The sequence below is a fragment of the Myotis brandtii genome, unplaced genomic scaffold (genome assembly GCF_000412655.1).
Source record: "Myotis brandtii unplaced genomic scaffold, ASM41265v1 scaffold37, whole genome shotgun sequence".
In the NCBI taxonomy this organism is placed as follows: Eukaryota; Metazoa; Chordata; class Mammalia; order Chiroptera; family Vespertilionidae; genus Myotis; species Myotis brandtii.
In genome coordinates this window covers 1,861,648-1,881,357 of record NW_005364225.1, presented here as the reverse complement: position 1 = coordinate 1,881,357, position 19,710 = coordinate 1,861,648, and the positions used below count along the sequence as shown (strand labels likewise).

Sequence of the window (19,710 nt, the reverse complement as noted above, 5' to 3'; positions counted from 1 at the left end):
TGTAAAATGGGCACCAAGGAAGTGGCTGGCTCATTCTCCATCTCTAGTCAGTTTGGGGGCATGGAGAGAGATTTTATAGGAAACATATATAATTCACTCTCTCGCTGCCCACTTACCTCCAAATAACTGGCAGAGTAATGAATGGAATTAAAAAATAAAGAGGAGCACAGACGATGTGGCTCAGGGGTTGAGTGGTTTGATTTCCAGTTGGGGCACATGCCCAGGTTGTGGGCTTGATCCCCAGTGTGGGGCATGCAGGAGGCAACAGGTCAATGATTTTCTCTCATCATTGATGTTTCCATCTCCCTCTCCCTCTCCTTCTCCCTTCCTCTTTGAAATCAATAAAAAAATATTTAAAAAAATAAAGAACAAGCAAAATAGATAAGGAGCAAGAACAAAGGTAATAATTGCCAATTTTTGAGCCTTTGACATGTGTCAAGCCCTATTCATATTTCTTATATGTATTAATTGATCCTCTAACAACCCTACTGTCACTATTTTCAGGAGGAAATTGAGGGGCAGAGAGATAAGCAATTTGCCCAAGGTCACACAGCTGCAAGTGGGTGGAGAGAGGTTTTGAACAAGGCAGTTAGGGCTAACCACTATGCTATTCTGCTTCTGTGTATGTGTCTGTGTAACACACCCTTTGTTATTGCTCTCTCTTCTCCTTGCCTTTCCACAGCTGACTTCCCTCACGACTATTGATATTGGGATCCCTACCTGGGCTCTATAAGTCTTGCCAGAAACTACCTAGACCTCCACATTTCCTATTTAACCTGCCACGAGCTTACTATAAAATTTTAAAATCTTTTATGGAATTTTGATAAATTAGAATCATAGCTGCACTGCTCCTCATAGATCCTGTCACATTCATGCGTCTCTAAAACTCTCCTGATCTGTAAACCACAGGATGTTTCCTGCCACTCTCACTTCTATTATACTCAGGCAATTTGATGAAAATTCAAGAATCTATTTCTGAGATCTTACTCGTGTTATATTTAATAGACTCAAAGACTTGAAAAGATATCTCTCTCTGATATTATAATGAGGGCATGGTTAACTTCACTCCAATCTTGGCATAGGAAATGGACAGACTGATTGATAGATTTCAGTTCCTGTTAGATTGAAAATTTGGAACAGCATTACCATGTTCATGAATTTAGATGATACATTTGTATTAAGTGACCTAGCAGCAGGACTTCTCCAAGTAATATGGGGGTGTGTGCTTGTAATATTGATTATACATCTGACTTCCCAGGAGCAGTGGGTAAGAGCATTAATCAAAGGAGGGTTTAATAAACTCCTTGGGAGAAGGGTTATGGTTTCATTATTTAAAAATTCAGTGAAAAAAGCTGTAGTTGAACTTTTACAGACACTAATCCAAATGGATCATCTGGCAAAGACAGGAAATTATTTCTTGTATTTTACAATGAATATGCCAATTTATTAATTTTCAAGTTCACATAAATCCCACTGAGCTCAGTTTCAGCTAAAAACTGATTGGAGGAATAACATCTCATGAACGTTGGGTTTTAATTTGAGCTGTGGTATCTCCATTCGCAAGGAGATAATTGCATATGATTTTATGAAAACGAGGAGAGGTTTTTGGTTTTAATAAAAAGAAAAGCAGCACATATTTTACATACAAAACAAAAGCAAAAAACAAAAACAAGAAAACACACAAAAACACCACAACAATAAAAACCACATACACAATACACCAAAACACTAGAAAAGGCTAAAGCTCATCACAAATAAACAAATATTTCAATCTATAATTAATCTATATTGAATTTTCCATATTTTTCTGCTAGATGTAATTAAATGTTCAGGTTAGCTCCATTTTCCAAAGCTATAGTAATAAGAATTAAATGGAAAATGGGTGTAAGTTTGACAAGTATGTCTAGAAATATGGAAGTAAAAGTCAATCTGATTTTTCATCTAGAAAAAAATCACTTTTATCACTTCTAACCATATATTTTTAATATTACTTCTGTTGAAACTTTGCTAGTCTTTAAAAACATTAGAATTGTTTCCAAAATGAGGGTATTGTATAGGATTATGTCATACCCTCATATCTGAAGTCAAGTCAGGGTTAGTGCGCATGTAAGTCTTGCTTGATTTAAAGAGTGTAGGTAATCAATAGATGTGCAGTGTGCATGGAAGTGATGTCAGATGCCGCTTGGCACTGATGGAGCAATTCAGGGTTACTTCTACTGTGGAAACCATGGAGCGTTCTGACAACTCTACGGCAACAACCAACCTCAGTGTCATGAGTCAAGGCATTTCCCAAGGGATTTACTAAGTATCAATATGTATAAATGATTAGTTCTCTTAATAACAGATCACATTCAAGGTTTTCACTATAATAATGTATTTCTTACTTGCGTTTAAATAAGCTTTCTTGAGAGGAAAATGAAAAGATGGGAGTATAGGGATGCACATCAACACCTATGGAAGTGTGTTCTGCATGTGAGATGTCATCCATGTGCCAGCGGGAAATGGGTAGCTAACTGGGTACTGTAAGGTGTGTCTTGTAGTCCTTGTGGTTTGTGGTTCCCTCCAATCAACATTAATTCTGTTAGCTGCTTCTGATTCAGCATCTGGGACATGTTTTCTTCCTGATTTGCTGTCATCTCTAGGCAGGTATCGGGTATTTCTGATATGAATAGAGAGAACTATGCCCATAGCAGAACTAGAGAGCCATCTCCCTCCTCTTATTCTGTATATAAATACGGAGGAATTTTAGGGTGTAAACAGGTCAACTAGGTTAATGAAAGAACAAACATGCAGAATTTGTCTTATGGAGAAGTACAGTCTCCATCAGATCAGCTGGGCCTCAGATGAGACTATGATGACGAAGGTACGCTGTGAATCTGTATGAACGTCCATAGGCAGAGGGAGGCATCTGCACTGGCATGAGTCCAGTATTATTTTATACGTTTATTACAGGCCTTGACTCTTTAAAAACGGCTCAATCTGGAAAACCTTTACTCCTCTTCAAGTAAAGCAATTTGCCAACTGTTTGAAAAGGGGTGTTCAGATGAGACTATGATGACGAAGGTACGCTGTGAATCTGTATGAACGTCCATAGGCAGAGGGAGGCATCTGCACTGGCATGAGTCCAGTATTATTTTATACGTTTATTACAGGCCTTGACTCTTTAAAAACGGCTCAATCTGGAAAACCTTTACTCCTCTTCAAGTAAAGCAATTTGCCAAGTGTTTAAAAAAGGGTGTTGATTTCCTTCTTTTTAGTATATAACGAAAGTGGGGAAAATTAAAAACATTGAAATGAATATTTTAGGATGTAGAAAAATCAATAAAATATATATTTTTTTTAAAAAGGGTGTTGATTTCCTTCTTTTTAGTATATAACAAAAGTGGATCTATTATAACCTGGGGAAAATTTAAAAAATTAAAATGAATATTTTAGGATGTACAATAAGTTGACAAAATTTCAGTTTTAGATTTGTAATGGCTTTCAGAGATGTTCCAGTTCAAGACTTAGATTTTTTTACATGGAGGAAGGTAAGGGTCAGAGAGATGGGTAAACTGCCCGGGACGCACAGTGCGTGTGAGCAGACTGAACTCGGGCTTTGCTGACTTCAGGCACCGGCTCTCCCTTCCCATTGTACTGCCTTTCTTAGTTGACATGATTTAATGATGCTAAACACTTTACTGATATTTACACACAAAGTTCCAAATTAGTAAATTTAATTAGTGAACAAGTGCCAAAATATGTTTGAATTCTGTTGTCAGAACAAAGGCAGATTCTATCCAGATTTAATTTGCTGATATTTTTCATATTTCAGTCTACCAAAATAAATGAAATGTTACTATGAAATGTTACAGTAACAACCTCAGTGTCTTTGAAAGAAAATATGCATATTTCCTATCTAGTTTGAAAGAGAAATCTCCAAAGGCAAACCATTTCAAGTTTAAGGAAACTCAGTATAAACAACCCATGGTAGCTGCTATAATTCCATTTCAAAGCGAAAGTTGACAAGGAAAGTACAATTCTTGATTTCCTAAAGGCAGCACTGGTGTTAACATACAAAACATGTGCACAAACGCCTCAAATTCATCTTATGTAACCTTTGGGGCTATGTGCTCGATGATCAGGTTGAAGAAATTTTAAGGCAACAAGAGTAAGCACTTCCTGAATAAAACATGTAGTTCAAAATAGATTTTTGGTGTAACATAATACAAAATGTTATTATGTATAATAACATAATACATTAATAAAATATTATTATATACATTCCTGATGATATAGTATAGGGTAGTGGTTAAAAGTATGAGCTTTGGAGTCATACACACTTAGGTTCAAACCCCAGGTCTGACACTTAACTACAGTCACTTACAACTCTGTCACTTCCTGGTGTCAATTTGAGCATGTTCCTTAACCTCTCTGAGCCTCAGTTTCCTGAAAAGTAGATTGAGGCTTGAGATTCCTACCTCATATTTGGTTGTAAGAGTTAGTATAACTAATATAGTCCACCAGCTCTATCTGAAACACATCAGACATTTGAGATGTTAAGTGCATGGGTACGTCATTGGAACATCTATAATTCGTTGTTATTACTTGGTTCTTCACTTTCCTGGTCATTCTTTTTTTTAATATATATATTCTTTATTGACTAAGGTATTACATATGTGTCCTTATCTCCCCATTGCCCCCCACACCCCTGCTCATGCCCTCGCCCCCCCTGGTGTCTGGTGTCCATTGGTTATGCTTATATGCATGCATACAAGTCCTTTGGTTGATCTCTCCCCCTTACCCCCTTACCCCCTACCTTCCCTCTGATTTTTGATGGTCTGATCGATGCTTCACTGTCTCTGGATCTGTTTTTGTTCATCAGTTTATATTGTTCATTATATTCCACAAATGAGTGAGATCATGTGATATTTATCTTTCTCCAACTGACTTATTTCGCTTAGCATAATGCTCTCCAGGTCCATCCATGCTGTTGCAAATGGTAGGAGTTCCTTCCTTTTTACAGCAGCATAGTATTCCATTGTGTAGATGTACTACAGTTTTTTAATCCACTCATCTGCTGATGGGCACTTAGGCTGTTTCCAGATCTTAGCTATGGTGAACTGTGCTGCTATGAACATAGGGGTGCATATATCCTTTCTGATTGGTGTTTCTAGTTTCTTGGGATACATTCTTATGCTAGGATAAACTTTCTGCCTCTGATTCAAAATCTGGCTCTATGTTAGACAAATATAAGGTAGCTTGTTTTGAAAAACTACATCTTACATAAATCAGAACCTACTTTTGTGCTTCAATATTTAAAGGGCCTTATTTATATCCTCCTATGAACTCCAGTACAAAAAGATGAATAATTCTCTTCAGCTTTTTACGTCACAAATGTGGGCACAAAGGAAGTAAAAAGGCCAGTTTATAAAGACAATCAATATTTGGAAGGTCAAGTAAGTGTTGCCTTTGGTGGAACATTTTCTCAGTGATTTGTCAAATTTAGGAAATGGAAGGCATTATTTTTACGCTCAGGGCCAATGGAAAATTTGCACTTGAATAGAAGGACTAAGAAGAAAAGCTAATTTTAGGGTAAGATCTATCATGATTTTTCTCACTGAGAAAATTGGATTTTTGTTTTAAAACTTGACAAAGCCCAGGATTTTGATGAAGAAAGCCGAGTAATGGGTTTACTGCCTGCTAAGTCCTGCCTACCTCCTGGTTTTATATTGAGAACTACATGAGATTAAGCATATGAAGGCAGTGTGCTACAGAAAAATCAAGGATTTAATGATTACACAGACCTGAGCTTATTCTCAATTACAAGCTGTGTAACCTTTAACTTTTCTGAACTTGAATTTTCTTTTATCTATAAAGGGGATAATAATGCCTATTAGGCAACATTGTCAAGGGGATTGAAAGATGTCACGTGTGAAAACCTTCCAACAAGAAACACTGTCTGAAACTTCTTTGTCAGTGCAATGTGGTGTGTATGACATTAGTCATAAATACACATATTTATTGTTCATATAAATGGTTTCTTCATTTAAATTTATTTTATTTAAATTTAATGGGTTAAAATATAAAATTATCTACATTTCAAACCATAGATGGTTGGTTAAATGCCGATCCAGAGAATAGAATACACTACAGCTATTAGAATATTGTTATTATCATGGAAATATATTTGCCATATATCATTAGAAAGTGAAGAACATGAAGTAACAGATATGTAATGATCAATTTTGTTAAATGAAAATTATTTGGAAAAGTATATATCTAAAAAGTATAGTGAGACTATAGGTGAGTTTTATTTCCATTTTGGTGTATCTGTATTTTATAATATTTTACAATAATATCTCACCCATATAGCAAAATAAAGTATTAAAATATATTGAATAAAAATAAGGATAAAGAAACTGACCTCCTTCTGCTGAGCAGATGACCACAATTTGACTGAAAGGTCCATCCCCTTTATTGTTGTAGACACCAACTTTCACTTCAAAGGGAGTAAGTGGAGGGACACTTTCATCTCGATAAATGAACTTCGAAGCTTCAGAGGATGTCACCATTTTCTCCTTCCACCCGCGTGTTCCATTGGGCCTGAAAGCCACAATATAGCCAAAGCCTTCTCCATTCTGAAACTCTTCAGATACTGGCTAAAGAAGAAAAATGCAATTAATTATAAGTGAAATAATGAATAAAAAATCCACTTCTTCCAAAAGTTTAAATTTTTAAAAACTATGGATAACTAGAGAAAAGGAGACTCAAATCTTTATGGTACACTAGAGGCGTAGTGCAAAAATCTGTGTACAGATGAGGTCCAGGTGGCCCACCCTGATCAGGGCAAGGGGGCTGATCAGGGGTGGGGCTGGCTGGGGGAGGGGACATGGGTGGTTGGCAGCCAGCCCCACACCTGATAGGAGCAGGGGAAGCTGATTGGGGGTGGGGCTGGCCAGGGGGAGGGGCCCCTGCCCTGCATATATCCTCCTGGTTGAACTCCCAGTTGAACTCCCAGTTGAGGGGACAATTTGCATATTAGCCTTTTATTATATAGGATTAAAAGCCAACATAGCATAATCACTTGGCAGTTGCTGGAAATTTAAAAGGCTTTTAAGGGTAAAGGATGAAAAATTAAATAATATTAGTTGGTATTTAAGGAAAGTATTAAGAGTACTGAAAATTCCTGAAGTGAAACAAATTTGCTCCAATTAGTCCTATATATGAAATGAAGGCCTTTGGATTGTACACTAGAATTTAACAAGTTGGGGAAAAGTGTCATATAATCTGGGGGTCGGGAAATCTTGTCACTGGTGATGCTCAGTTGAGCTGCTAGCACAGAAAATCTAGGAGACATTAATGTAAAACCTTTCTTCTACTGTTTTTTTTAATTGCTTTTGTGCTTTACCAACATATGAAAAAATTGGAATAGTATTTGTTCAAGAAACTTTCTGTACTTAAAAGGCTTATATTTAAATTTGTTAAATAGGCATCAGTTATGCATCAAAAAAAAAAGGAGTACTTGTGACTGACTAGTTAGTGAATGGAACAGTTACCAGCCACTGCCTAGCACAATACTCAACACATTGTAGATACTCAATAAATAATTGCTAAATTTTTTTCTTTTGAATTTTGATTTGAGAAAAAAGTGTATTGAGTGGAATAAAAGAGACAAAGACTATTAAGTGAAAGTACTACAGATTGAATTTTATATCCCTCCCAAATTTATGTGATGAAATCCTAACCCCCAGTGGGATACTATAAGAAGAAGGGCTTTTGGTGGGTGATTTGATTATAAGGGAAGAGCCTGCATGAATGGGATCAGTGCTCTTGCAAAAGAGACTGGAGAGCTCTCTTGCCTCCTGCCATTGAGGACAGTGAGAAAATGACTATCAACCAGGAATCAGGCCTCACCAGGCCTCAACCTGCTGGTGCCTTGACTGTAGACTTCCAGCTTCCAGCACTGTGAGAAATAAATTCCTGTCATTTATAAGCCACCTGGTCTATACAATTTTTGTTCTAGCAGCCTGAGATGACTTTGACACAAAAAGGGTACAGGGAAGGCAATTCCATTTAGAGAAATTTGATCTCGGTGAAGTTCAGGTATTGGGAAGTTAATTCCTCTGCAGAAATCAAAACAAGACAAAATGTTTTATTGAAGAAGAGGGGAATGGACATAAGAGCAGGACAGAGAGCGTGCTCATGGAAAATTTCTTACTGGGAAAAGAAGTTTTTCTATACATTTGATCATTGTCCCTAGAGTGTCAGGAATTTGTTTATTTTTCTCCAGTAGACATTTTCATTTAGATTCCATTTTCATATTCTAAGGCATAGTTTTGTGAGCTACACCGCTATATTGAATAATAAGGTAATTTATCATCAAAAAAGGAAAGTGGCTTCATAAAAATAAATGCACCTCTCACACTTCTTTGATAAGGAACGGAGATCATATGGTGAGGGAGACAAAAGAACATAAGTTTTGTTATCCAAGTCCCCAATTCTACTACTTCTCAGAGAAAGTAGTTAAATTCTGCCTCAGTTTCATGATTTTTAACACAAGGAAAATGATCCCCACTAATAGGATTGTTGTCTGGGATAAATGAGATAAGCAAGGCATTATGCCACAAAGTCAGTGTGGGGTCAGTTCCTTCCTCCCCACTAGTTTTAGACTCCAAATAAGTCAAGGGTGCTACTTAATCTTGAAATAATTAAATATTGAGCTAAGCCAAGCAGACATCTGAAGTAATATATAAGAGGATGTGTTTTAATCAAAACTTTATTATGAGATAGCCTGTTCACAGGAAGGCGTTCCACAGACTTGGAGAAAAGTCAACTGGGGCCTGGTATGAAAATGAGAAAGGATGATGTTGGCAATATCTATCTGAGCACTGCATGCTCAAAGTGTTCCTTCACCTCATTGAAACAGAAATTACTCAGTCTCTCTGTACCAAGTACAGACACTAAATATGTAGCCGTATTTCCTAAGGACTCAACTAGTTCTGACATCTGAGTACAGGCTTTCTTACCTCCCAGGCAATGACTAACTCGTGCCTTCTTCCACTTCTTCCACTTACGTTGGTGGGTGCTGTCTTTGGAACTGTGGATAAAATGGGCAGAGAGCAAGTGATAAATACATGTGTAATTTAAATGTCTTTATAGTAAGAACACATCATTAGGTTGGGTAAAATCCTGATGTAAACAAATCAAAGTTTGTTCGAAGTTACTGGTGATATTCAGTATTAAAACAAGATGTTTGTGACAGATATCCTACTTTCAAATCTATGAGAGATATGTATTTTTCTTGGCCACATACCACATCCCCAAACCAGTCTTCTTGTACATGCTATATAAGAGTAAGGTCTAAATTATAATTAACTTGATAGATAAGGACATCTACTAATGGTTAGTTAGTTTTTGTCCTACAAAATTTCTATTTCTCCTTCTTTCTAGGGATGTGACTCTTTTCTGTGGTTTCAGGGCTTGCAGACTCCCTGGAAAACCCACAGGTTGACATTAGCATCATTGATTTGCTCATTAGAGCCCCAAAGAGCTCTAAAGAAATCTTAGCAACACTTCCATGGATTGAAAATTTATTTAAACAAATAAACATTAAAAAAATAAAACTAAAGAATGAATCTCTCTGCAAACTGCAAAATATATAAGCATCCTGTGAAACTTTTTCAAATGAATATTAAAAGAATAAATGTGTCAAAGGAATTAATTTCCCCTTCACCACACCAAACCACAAAATCTGCAGCTGAAAGGAAACATTTTCAAATGAAGAACTGTTAAATGAAGAGAACTATTAAAAGAAATCATTTTCCAGGCTATGAGCCTGCAGGAGCAATTTTACACTTCAGCGTTGGATTTATATCTCAGAATATAGTTTTTAAACACCATTGATATACTCATAAACAATAAATTCACTCCTATATATTACCTGCCTCTATGAAAGGCAATTAATTACTGGTAGATACTCACACAGCATTTTATATACCAGCAAAACTTATGTAGAATTTATATTCTACTAGAAATAAATAAAAAATAAACATTCTCCTTGGGTAAGAGAGGTAGAAAAGTCTGTGAACATATAATTGGCTCCACTGAAACAAATAAACTACATTTGCTAGGGTCCCAACTTCAGTGTCCTTGGACACTTTGCTCCATGAACTAGTTCTTCTTTTGCTCGTGCACATGTAGAAGTCTACACACAACAGCAGCTACCTATCATTCTTTTCTCACAGTTACATGTATACTAAAGATTATTCGCCCTGCCCGGGTTGCTCAGTTGGTTGGAGTGTCGTCACATACACCAAAAGGTTGTGTGCTCAATTCCCCATCAGGGTACATACCCAAATTGCTTGTTCGATCCCCAGGAGGGGTGCATATTGGAGGCAATGATTGATGTTTCCTTCTCACATTGATGTTTCTGTCTCTCTTTATTCCTCTCTCTCTCAAATCAATTTAAAAAAAGATATCCTCAGGTGAGAATTAAAAAAAACTTACTTATATATGGAGTTCACTCTCATAAATTTCCTCAGAATTACATGAAATTGGATACCTCTTTATCTTTCATTCAAGAAGTCACAAGAAATTCAACTAAGAAAAAAATAACAGTGTTATAGCAATAACTAAATATGTTCTACTTATACGAACAATGAGCAAATCATGTTATGTGAGTTTTTGGTAGTAGTCATGGTTATTGTTACATATAATAGCTATGACCTTAACACCATGTCCCAAAACCAGTGTTATATAGGACTAATTCTAAATTCCCTTCTTAGTGTATAGTATGAGTAAGGCATACAAGAAGGGAGCTGGTTTAACTGTATTCCCTCAGTGGCTAAAATCTCAGAGTTCTGAATATTGTAATTATCAATACATGGTCAAATAAATAGTGGAAGCAAGATAATTTGTTAATATTATGCCATTATGGCTTGTCTTAGTAGCATTTGTTTGTTTTTTAGAAAAGTGTACTCTGCACCCCCATCATATGTTTCACATTAATATCTGACAACTAATAGCCAAATAACATTACACCATTATGGCTTGTCTTAGTAGCATTTGTTTGTTTTTTTAAAAAGTGTACTCTGCACCCCCCATCATATGTTTCACATTAATCTCTGACAACTAATAGCCAAATAACATTACGGGTCATATCTACCAGAGACACACACATTGTCATTTACATTGAAATAGTTAAGTTTATACCTCAAAGTTAGGACTTTATCCTCTTCTTTGAGGACACCATCCTGAATTTGGGATCATGGATTTTGTGGAAAGACTAGGCATTGAAGATCCTTTCCTATTTTATTCTGACCTCAAACATCATCTAAAAAGAGGATGCATGGAACCTCTAGATCAGAGTTGTAAAGTACCACAGTCAATTAATGCACTTATTTTAAAAAAATTAGATTTCTCAAAAGTGTTAATAAAAATAAAAAGAAAGTGGTAAAAAATGTGGTGAAAATTTTCACTTTGAGCAACCAAGAAAGGGAAGGAATACTTTCTATGATTTGATTCTTTGGGTAATCTCTATGTTGATTATACATAAATAACCCAGACTGCATAAAATTTCTCTCATTATTTGAAATCAGTCTTTGAGGTTTTCTTACAGCTTCTAATTTCTTTTCAAGAGAAGATATCCCATATTTAATTTAATGTAAAAAAAATAAGATCCTCTCTCACACTACCTGCAATTTTAATATCGAACACAAATAACACAAAAGGCACTATAGGCCATTTGTGTTTTAGAGACCTAGGTGTATAAAAACCAACTATTTTTAAATAAAAAATGTTTACTAGATATAATAGAAACTACTAATAGAAAACTTAAAGCTTTAAAGAAATGAAAACAACCCAAGTGTCCATCGATTGATGATTTGATAAAGGCAATATGGTATGTGTGTGCATATATACAAGGGTGGGCAAAAGTAGGTTTAGCATTTACCATATGAAAAATTATACAATAATTAATAAATAATAATGCAAGAATAAACTCTGTTTTGCGTACTCACAACTGTAAACCTACTTTTTCCAAACCCTGTATAGTATGAAATATTACTCAGTCATAAAAAAGAAAATCCTGCCACTGGTGGCAACATGGCTGCTCCTTGAGAGGATTATAATAAGTAAAATAAGTTAAACAGAACAAGACGGCACTTGTATGTGGAATATGAAGAAACCAAGAATGGATTGGTGGTTGCCAGAGATGGGGTATGGGGGGTACAAAATGGATGAAAATGGTCAGAAGGTACAAACTTCCAGTTGTAAGATAAATAAGTCCCGGAGATGTAATGTGCAGCACGCAGACTGTAGTTAACAATATTTTATTGTATATTTGAAAGTTGCTAAGAGAGTAGATCTTAAAAGTTCTCATCTCAAGAAAAAACTTTTTTACTATGTGAGATGATGGACGTTAACTGAACTTATTGTGGTAATAATTTCACAATATATACGTGTATCAAACCATGTTGTACACCTTCAATATGTTTTAGGTTAATTACATATCAGTAAAACTGTAAAAACAAACAGAAAAAGAAAACAAGGCTTTAATAGCTGCATCACAGGAATTATATTTTCTTGTCAGGATCACATTGTGTGAAATGGGTATTCTAATTTTAATTGGCTTAAATTTCCTAATTACATGCAGATGATCAGTGGAACCCAGGCTCATTCATTTTCAAGTCGGTGGCACACAGTTATTTCTGCCATCAATGCTTTGAAATCCACTAATTTTAATTATATCCTTTTATTTATAAAACAACATATTCATGATATATACAAATTTGATTTAATCTTTTAGAGCCCTTCTGGTGTAAAAGTTCTATAATTCTTGTTAGAAATAAAAAATGAATATAATCAAACATCGAATAAATGCTTTGAGTTCAGAGAAATACATATATACTTAAAAACCAAATATATTTTAATGTACTTACTGAGAACCAGATTTAAAATTAAGCAGCTAAATGCGTTTGCCCCTCAGTTATCTACTGATAAATGTCCTGAGTTTATTGTCTTAGAGAATCAAGTTTATATGCATGGATAACAGATTAAATTCTGATTCTCCTGAATTTTGTTCTAAGCAATGCTCTTTCAAGAACAGATAATGTAATTAATATTTTTCCCACAAGCTGGAAATGCTTAGCTGTCTTAGTGCCTTCTCAGGCATGCTGAAAATCTTACTCTTGTTTCTTTTCACCATATACATTGGACATATTGCACACTCAGAGTGATCAACATATAGTGTGCTACCATAGTTTAAGCATGCATGAATTTAAGCATGAGTCTCAAAGAACTTTATAATATTTTAGCAAAGTCAGTCACACTAACAACATGCTTTAATTAACCTTCAATTTAATTAATTAACGAATCAAAAGAAGGCAGGATGAAATAATTTGCCAATCTCTCTCCTTTCCTTAAATAACTTGCAATATCTACTACAGTAGATGTGTACATGGCTTATTATACCAGGGTGGGCAATAGTAAGGACTACAGTTGTGAGTGACATTCTTTTGAGTTAATAAAGCTATTGTAATAATCCTAACCTGCATGTCTTTTGCCATACAAACAACTATAAACTTACTTTTGTCCATATAGCTTTATTAGAGACCTGAGGAGGTGACGAAATTTAGGAGCTTAATGCCAATCCCGTGAGTGGTTTGGAAAGAAAGTAACAGACGAATGGAAAGAAAGAAAGGAGGTTGTTTATACAGTAAAGGTGGGAGTCAAGAGGGAAACTTAAAAGCATTTTCCCTACATGAATTGAAGTACATGGCACATCAATATTTCAGTTAACTGATTATCATTTAAGCTCACTTTATAGGAAGAGTTAAATCCAAAGTTTCCAAGATAAAAAATACCAGCGTGGTTTCCTAAGGATTTCGAATAAAGCTTTCATTCCTATCAATAGGCTAGATAAGGCGGTATGCACAAATCGTAAAAATGTTCGTGTGGAAATGAGAAAGCTCTGGGCCTGAATCCCACTTCCATTTTGGCAGGTTGGTTGGAAATATTTCTTAACCTCTTTGTCCTTTGGTTCCCTCATGGAGATAATATTACCTATATTTCAAGGTTATTTTCATCATTATTTATCACAATGTCTGGAACTATAATTGATACAGGTTACCTAATGCTATTATCCAGTTAGATTTGAAAAAGAAAGTAGTGAAGTCTTCTATGGTCAGCACTTAAAGTTCAACATGAGTCTATTTACATGGGACCTTGAAATAGAGAATCCCTTTGGAAATCTGTATAATATGGTTCTGATAGTTCCATGGAAATTGTGCTTTCAATTTTGACTAAGGTTGTTTTAATTTGGAAATATAGGCTGGAAATATAGGCAATATCCATTTTTGGTTTGCAAAAGAGATTGTTAGGATATTTTAAGAAATGTATGATTTCTCTCATTTCTGAACCTTATCATGACTGGCAATAGTCAAGAGCCAAGGAGGCAAGTACATGCAATAAATGCTGTTTGCCTCAACTCTTATTCTCAACTTTGTTTATATGGGTCCCCAGGGAAGTAGAAGCAGAGGATGGGTAAAATAATATTTGAATGAGATTTGTTGACCCATGTGGTCAGAAGAGGATGAGGAGAAAGAAGGGAGTGGAGACAACTTGGAAGACACCATCTGGGTTAGAATTCCAGCTCTGTCACTTACTTAGTTTTTAAAACTCTAGAAATGTGTTTTCTGATCTATAAAATAAGGATAAACACTCATTGCTTTAGAGAGTTAATATGAGAATTAAATGACATAATGAAGGGCAAGTGCTTAGCACTGGGCCTGGAACATGGTTTGTGATTTAGAATGGTGTATCGTATTATGGGGACTAGATAGTTAGAAAAAGTCTAACTTGGGTGTCTCACATTTATTCCTGGGTTGATAACCTCTCATTGTCCATTTATCTTTCATGCTTAAATTTTCTACTTTTCGTTCATCATATTGTTATCTATCAGTAAAATAAATGTCTGACAATTAGGTTTCTTTTAGAAAAGCATTTGTTGAAGTTCCCATCTTTGCTTACAAAGTGCCTATGAAACTGAAGTTCTACTTCTTGTATACATTTTGAAGAAAAGACTTGCCTGGACAAAAGTGGTTTCATGATTTAAACTATTCTCTGTTATATGAGCCATGCTGTTTTCTTCTCTTTTCCTAATTACTGAGATTTGGTCTTAGAGTTCTGTTGCTTGACATGATTTTTGCCTTCTCTTAATGTTACTAAGAACCATTTCTTTTATTTAATATAATTAAATTGCTCATCAGGTTGAAGAAAGTTGTAATGCTCATTAATAGTATTTTATTTCAGGATTTCCCAATTACTTCAGCTGCATGCTTGATATTTTCTATATTTTTTTTCTTAGAAACATAGCTTGGAGAGAGCTTTAAAAACCCCAAAGCCTTTTGTCTTTTCTCTACATATCAGTGCCTGACAACTATAGTTTTAATTTCCTCCTATAAATAATTCTGCCTGAGTCCTATTTGGTATACCCTTCAAAGTCCAATTAAATGCCATTTACAAGGCAAATAAACATACCCCGAGAGAAAAGGAATCTAACCCTATCTCATATTACAATAGTATTTTACTGTGTTCCTTCTATAATATTTGAGCTCCAATAATTATCATGGACAAGAACTGTGAAGATACAAATATGAACAAAGCAAGATCCTTGCAGAAGGAAGGAGATAATGTATAACCCTGAAGAAATTATAGTAGGAAGTTAAATGAGTCTTTTCTGGACTTGGGATGAGTCACATGTAACCTTGGAGGCTAAAGTGAGGTGGGCTGGATGAAACCATTGAATTCCTAAGAAACAGAGAAACAAAATTTCATGGCCCTTTCCCATTACCCCTCCAGATTTTAGCACAAGGAATGTTTTGGAAGAAGGTCGTCAGTACAGCAGATGGATGTGCTGTGGCATCTCTGTCCACCCCCCAGCTTTCAGTAGAAGAGAAGTGGGAGTGCCTATTCCCCCTCAAGCTAAGTAAAAAGAGGAGCAAAATAACTGCTGCAGAGTACAGATGCTTACTCCTCACACTGGCCAATGCCATCAGGTTCAGGATTTTGTAATGATGGCCCAGCCCCACACAATGTTACCAGAGCAGCGAGCAAATTAGTTCTTGAAAATACTGTGTGTTCCTAGAATTTGGCGGCACAGGAATGGGCAATCATTACTGTGGGCCAAGTGGACAATATGGAGATGGATTGAGTAGGCTTGTTGGGCTCACACACAATAGGACTGCCTGGTAGGGGATGGGAGAGTCTCCAAAGGACCCAATGCACCTTCCAAGAGAGAAAAGCATCATGTGGACAAATTCCATCACATGGAGCACTCAACACCCATGTGAGAACCACACATTGTACCACCTAAGTAGTTTTTCCTAGTCTTTTGTCTGATTTGAGAAGTGTGCAGAGCAGCAATTGGAAGGGGGGAGAAGGAAGTGGAAAGAAGGAAAGAAAGACATATAAATACCTCTGGGTCAAGCCTGTGCTGGGATGGAAGGAAGAAAACATGGAATTGGAAGTCAGTTTTTATGTCAATCAAAATTAAAAATGTATAACCTGAGAATGAGACTGCACTAGTACCTAAACACACTGTGGATATATTTGGGGCTGAAGCCAGAAATCAGAAGGAGCATATTGGAGAGCAGTGGGAGAGAAAAAGGAGACTATCTTATGTTTAAACTCTACAGAGTTCAGTCTGTTTAGTAAACCAGTTACATAACAGTGATATAGTGCAGAAAGTGCTAAGGCTAGGAAAGATTTTCATCTGTCTGTCTACTTGATACTCATATTCACATGGTTGAGAAATAATCTCTTAAACAGAGAAAAATATTTTTTCCTTTTGTGGCCAGAAGTATGTGTGTGACATTTTCCATTTTACTTTGAAAAGAGAATTTTCAGGGGAGAAAACAATGTACTAAGCAACTTTGCAAACCATTTTAATGTGGAACAAACTTTTTAAGCATGGTGTTTCCATTTGACACTTCTTTTTCTCTGCTCCTTTTGTCTTTTTTTAAAAATTATTTATTGTTGAGCGTATTACAGATGCCCCCTCCTGTCCCCCTATTGCCCCCTCTACCCGGTTCCCATCTTATCTTATCTATGCTATCAGAACCAAAGAAAGTGTCTATATGTTGGGACAACATCACTCCTCCTTATAGACTGAAATTTGCCTAGATAAGAGTCAGAAAGGTTCTAACTCCCAGCCATTCAGGTGGGTTGAGGAGCAGGGCCTGAGGACACAAAGTCTGCAGCAGAGACTGCTCAATGGGAGAACATTTCTGAGGAGCCAGCGGCAAGCCAAGAGACTGGATGGCTCTAACCATATTGACCAACATATGTTTTACCTGAAAATGCTTCTTCAGTATGAAAAAAGCAGCTTGTGCATGATTACTGTAGTTTAAATTTCCACATACTAAAGTAATAACACAATAAAAATCAATGATCATCATAATAATAAGTGGCTAATAGTAAGCATTTATCATGTACCAGGTATTATGCTAAGCTCTTTACAGGCATTATCTTATTCAATACAATGATCCAACGAGGTAAGTAGTGCTATTATGCCCATTTAATAGCTGAGAAAATTGAGCCTCAAAACAATTTGTGTATCTTACCAAGTTCACTGCTAGTAAGTGGATGAGAACATTAATTTAGATCTGCCTAACTCTAAAAATCAAACTCTTAATTTCAGATATATAAAATTAGTCATAATTTGAAGTAAAGAAAACTGCAAATATTGAGATATATACCAAGGGCTTTGATACTAACGAGTTTACACTATGTCGTAAATTATAGAGGTAAATCACATTGTTACCTCTATCCTTCACCTTTTCATTTATCTCTCAACAATTATGTTATCAATATATAACTCATAGAATATTACAGTTTAATTAAATGAGAGAATTGCTGTACTGTATTCACTTTTGCATATTTTTTTTTCATTTCTACCATAGCATATATTTCAAATCCATATCCTAAAATGTGTTTCCCTCCTGAGTGTCATCTTTTTAAATAATAGAGAAAGCATTTCCATTATGCAACCCAAATATATATACTGTTTTGATGATGTAACACATTTCTAAAATAAAATACAGGGGTATCTCTATCTATCTAAAACTGGTAATAAAATTGTACTATAGATAAATATAAATGTACATTAAAGTAACACATATTTTTATTATTATTTTGACATCTTAATAATAAAAAGTCAAACTAAATCAATTTACTTTATATTTACTTACTACTAACAGTGCTTTGATGACTAGAAAATTCAAAGTATATCTTAGAGGAAATTGCAAAATAATTAACTTTTTGGTGTGTGGGAAAGGAGTAATTATAAGGCAAAAATGCTTCACTAAAGCTGCTTTGGTATTTAGAATATTCTAGTAAATAAGAGAATTTTATAAGGACATAAAACTTTCAATTCCATATCCTGAATGTGAAACCTTTTCTCTTCTAAGCAGCTCCGTTGATTTTCAAAGTTTACTTGGTCTATTAGAGCAGGATCATCTTTTGAAATATAGGACAATACAGGACATATACTTAATAGAGGCAGAGTGAGCGACTGGAGAGAACATCTCAGGATATTGGTGTCTCTTTTAATCTGTGCTGCCTGACGAGACAGGCACAAAACTCAACACTTGGTTCAACACCATTAGTAGCTCTAACCCTGTGTTGTACCAAAGCACAGGAAACATAAAGCAGGCAGTACAAGCCTTCTTCAACTCGCTTTCAAAGGAGAGCATTTCATGCATTTTTCATGCTATTTCTCTTCTCTTCCATAAGATTTTAATGGACTAAAGTATGTCATGTATATAGAACTCGATAAAATGGAGAGACAGGGGCTGTATAATTGAGGTAGATGCAGAAACAGTCGAGGGAGAAATCTTTTAAAATGCATCACCTGAATACATTTGAGCTGGAAAAGTAAGTGTTTTCTACTAAAATTCTTTTTAATAGCACAAGGAGATTTATGCTATAAAAAAATCTAAAAGGATTATTCCTCCCAAACAGATTATTTATTTTCAAAATGAATATTTATAAAGAGCCACTGAATTAGGCAGTAATCTTTGCCTTTGTTTAAACACAATTAACTATATGCAAAATAAGGCAGAGCTTTTTAGAAAATATGTATGCATAAGTACTAATATTGGCAGTTATTTCAATATCTGCACAGAGAGTACATAAAATGAGGAGCGACTAAACTGTTACACTCTTAATTAAGGAGCACCTGTACACAATGAAAGCATGACTGATTTTATGAATGCATGAAAATCCAACCAGGCAATTAATGTTCAGTTAAACTCACACTATTGAAAAAGTAGCAAATAAAACAACTTGTAATAGGCAAATCACAAAAGCAGAAAAGTTGGATTTTCTATGAATGAATCTTTTCCAACATATTTAGACTACTTTATCTTGTACTTTCTTGGTTGCTTAAATTTTACATGGAAAGAATTGGAATATCTTTTGTAAGGTTATTCACACTTAATGCAATAAGTTGAAGATTTGAGATTTTTTTTCTTAAAAAACAGCAACAACAAAAACAAGTGTGTTTTAGAGAAACATTTTTTTTAAAGGACCAGACCTGGTGTGTTTTAGAGAAAGAATCAACTCTTTTGATAGATTAATTATTATAAACTTTATTAAATTTGTAAAAAGTCACAAATGAAATTTTTGGTCCAATTCTGTAACTATAATACAAAATAGACACATTTAATT

General features: G+C 35.3%; 1 protein-coding gene across 1 annotated transcript in view; it reads right to left on the bottom strand.

Annotated features, from left to right (window-relative positions):
- CNTN5 (contactin 5) overlaps positions 1-19,710 on the bottom strand; it is a 1,092,962-nt gene that overhangs the window by 46,563 nt on the left and 1,026,689 nt on the right. Inside the window, exons 19-20 of the mRNA XM_005872208.2 lie at positions 9,009-9,079; positions 6,407-6,641 (exon numbers count right to left, since the gene is read on the bottom strand). Of these exons, the coding sequence (XP_005872270.1) occupies positions 6,407-6,641; positions 9,009-9,079 (306 nt within the window). The remainder of the gene's footprint in view (positions 1-6,406; positions 6,642-9,008; positions 9,080-19,710) is intronic.